We start from the raw sequence: 3,143 nt of genomic DNA on the forward strand, positions 1-3,143 counted from the left end.
TGTCTTGAATTCTCATGGAAACTGTGAAAGTTTGGACACATTAAATATCATGATCAATTTTTTCTGTTGTGGTAAAATATGTATTTACTCTCCAACATGTTGTAAGTGTACAGTTTCAGTGGTTATAAGTACACTTATATATTTGTGCAATCATCCCTACCATCCACCTTCAAGACTCTTTTCTTCTTAGGCTAGTGAAACTCTATATCCTAAATCCCATTCTTCCCTCTCCCCAGCCCCTGGCAACTACCACTCTATTTTCTATCACTATGATTTTGACTATTCTAAGTACTCTGTGTAAGTGGAATAAGGCAATGTTTGTATTTTTGTGACTGGTTTATTTCACATAGCAAAACAGAAAGTTCAGCCACATTGTAGCAAATGTCAGAAATTTCTTCCTTTTTTAGTGCTGAATAGTATTCCATTGTATATATATACACCACATTTTGCTTATCTATTCATTTATTGATGGACACTTTGCTTGCTTCTGTGTTTTAGTTATTGTGAATAATGCTGCTAGGAACATGGGTATACAAATATCTTTTTGTTTGAGACTCTGCTTTTAATTGTTTTGAGTATATACACAAAAGTGGAATTGTCAGATCATATAGTAATTCTATTTTAAACTTTTTAAGAGGCAATGACACTGTTACTCATGGTGGCTATATATTATTTTTCATTCCCACCAACAGTCCACAGGGTTCCAATGTCTACATATTTTCATCAACAATTGAATATTCTGTTCTTTTTTAGTAGCCTTTCTTTTTTTTTTTTTTTTTTTTTTTTTTAGAACAACTCAGCAAAATAAAATTCCTGTTTATTGTTGGACAACATTGTTTCACACATACATCAAACAGGCCAAAAAAAATAAACAGCAACTTCATAGACAAAAAAGGAAAAAAAAGAAACCTTTTATCTTTGGCCTTTTTAACCATCTCATACAAACCAACTACTTATAGTACAGCTAAGTACATACACAAAAAAGTTACTGGAATGCTCGGAATAAGATTGTTTTTCTGTTGTCGTTTTTGCTTTTTTTACAAGGTTTTTTTTCTCCTTTGAGATTATAATGAACATGGTCACACCACAAGTAAAGTCAGAAGTAGGACAGAGAACGCTCCGAAGGCTGGTTTGGTCATCCGAGATCATTAAAAATGGCTGACCCTAACAATATGTACAAAAATATAAAATGTAAATAAAAAATACAAACAAATTTCCTTTTTAAAGTACTTTTAAGAAAAAAAGCAGGGCCTTGGAAGTTTTGGTTCTTTTTTCCTCCCCTGTTGCAAATTCTCATGGTTTGGGTTGGGTGGTGGAGAGCGCGTGTCATCTGCGGGTGGCACTGCCCACGGTGGGCGGGCGGGCGGGCCTCTCTACTCGAAGGTGACCACGTTTAGATTCTGAGACGGGAAGTGGAGGGTGAATAGGTCACGGCGGCCTTTTTTTTTTTAGTTTAACTTTTCCTTTTTTGCTGTCTAGTCATCCTCGTCGGTCTTCTGCTTCTTGGTATCAACATCGTCATCCTCATCATCTTCAGCTGCCCGCTTGCCCGTAGCTGACTCAGCTTCCTCATCTTCATCTCCATCCTCTTCCTCACCATCACCTTCTTCTTCCTCCTCCTCTTCCTCCCCACCTTCTTCCTCTTCTTCATCTACCTCATTGTCAGCCTCTTGCTCCCCATTTTCCTCATTAGCATTCCCGTTAGCAGGGGCGTCTCTTCCATTTTCTGCCTCTTCCACAACTTCCTTCTTCTCCTTTAAGTCCTTGGTGGTGATTTCGGAGCTGGTGTCTACGGCTGCGTCTGACATGGTGGGGCACGCCGGTGATCCGATGCAGGGGATTTAAAAAGAAAGCGAGAGTTCAGGGACTCTGGCGATAAAGCTGCCGGAGTCCGCGGCGGCGGAGGAAGCGCGCGGCGGAGGCGGCTGCGGCGAGCAAGGAGGCGGACGAGGAACAATGCAAAGATGGCTTTTCAGAGCAGCCAGTGGGGGCTTAGTAGCCTTTCTAATGGGTATTAGGTATTATCTTATTGTAATGTTGATTTGCATTTTCATGATAATGAGTGATGTCATCATTTTCCATGTGCTTATTGGCCATTTGTATATCTTCTTTGGAAAAATGTCTGTTCAAGTCCTTTGCCCATTTTTGAATTGGGAATTCGTTTTCCATTGTTGTTGGGATTTAGGAGTTCTTTATATATTCTGGGTATTAATCCCTTATCATATATGATTTGCAAATATTTTCTGTCATTCTGTGGGATTCCTTTTTACTCGGTTGATAGCGTAATCCCAGATGCATATAATTTAAAATTTTTCATGAAGTCCAATTTGTCCATTATTTTTGTTGCCTATATCTTTGGTATCATTTCCAAGATATCATTGTCACGTCCAAAGTCATAAAAGTTCTGCTCTATGTTTTCTTCTAAGAATTTTAAAGTTTTGAGGTCTTATTTTTAAGCTGCAAATCCTTTTTAAGTTAGTTTTTGTATGTGGTATTAGTGAGGGTGCAACATCATGGTTTTGCATGTGAACATTCTGTTTTTGTAGCACCATTTGTTGAAAAGATGGCCTTTTCCCCATTGAATGGTCTTGGCACCCCTATCAAAAACCATTTGATCATATATGTAAGGTTTATTTCTGAGTTCTCTTTTCCATTCCAGTGTTCTGTCAGTTTTTATGTCAGTACTACATCGTTTTGATTACTTCAACTTTGTAGTAAGCTTCGAAATCAGAAAGTGTGAGTCTTCCTGTTTTTTCTTTTTTTTTTTCAAGATTGTTTGATACTCCATGCCCATTAACCTTCATTACATATTTTCCATCTTATTCTCCTGAACTGCACTCTGGATGATATTCTCATATCAGCCCAACAGCCCACAAATTATCTTTACTGTTTTATTTAATTCTTTTATTTTATATATCTTTCTAAAATTTCCATTTGTACCTTCCAAATCTGCCCATTAGTTTTTATGAGCAATGTTTTATTTTCTTATGGATTTTAGACCTACTTACTCATTTCAGTAATTTTAAACATACTATTTTTATTGTCTCATATTGTTATTTTTTGTTCTTTGACTGCCAATTCCATTTCAGTATTTGTTGAGTCTCCTTTATGAAGTTATTTGTGTGTTTTCTTTTTTCTTTGTA

At 37.0% G+C, this 3,143-nt stretch overlaps 1 protein-coding gene across 3 annotated transcripts; it reads right to left on the reverse strand.

The window, feature by feature from the left end:
• Positions 1–783: 783 nt before the first annotated feature.
• LOC112607582 (prothymosin alpha) lies at positions 784–1,986 on the reverse strand. Of its 3 annotated transcripts, none has more exons than XM_025358589.1 (2): positions 1,656–1,986; positions 784–1,613 (listed from the first exon to the last, which is right to left on the reverse strand). In XM_025358589.1, exons 1-2 carry the CDS (start codon positions 1,806–1,808, stop codon positions 1,476–1,478), a joined length of 291 nt encoding a protein of 96 aa, XP_025214374.1. In that variant the 5' UTR covers positions 1,809–1,986; the 3' UTR covers positions 784–1,475. The 3 variants fall into 3 exon arrangements, with proteins under 3 accessions (XP_025214374.1, XP_025214371.1, XP_025214373.1); XM_025358586.1 differs by having other exon boundaries at positions 787–1,908; positions 1,943–1,986; XM_025358588.1 differs by having other exon boundaries at positions 787–1,899; positions 1,943–1,984.
• Between the last annotated feature and the right edge of the window lie 1,157 nt (positions 1,987–3,143).

Source organism: Theropithecus gelada, chromosome 15 (genome assembly GCF_003255815.1).
Source record: "Theropithecus gelada isolate Dixy chromosome 15, Tgel_1.0, whole genome shotgun sequence".
NCBI lineage: Eukaryota > Metazoa > Chordata > Mammalia > Primates > Cercopithecidae > Theropithecus > Theropithecus gelada.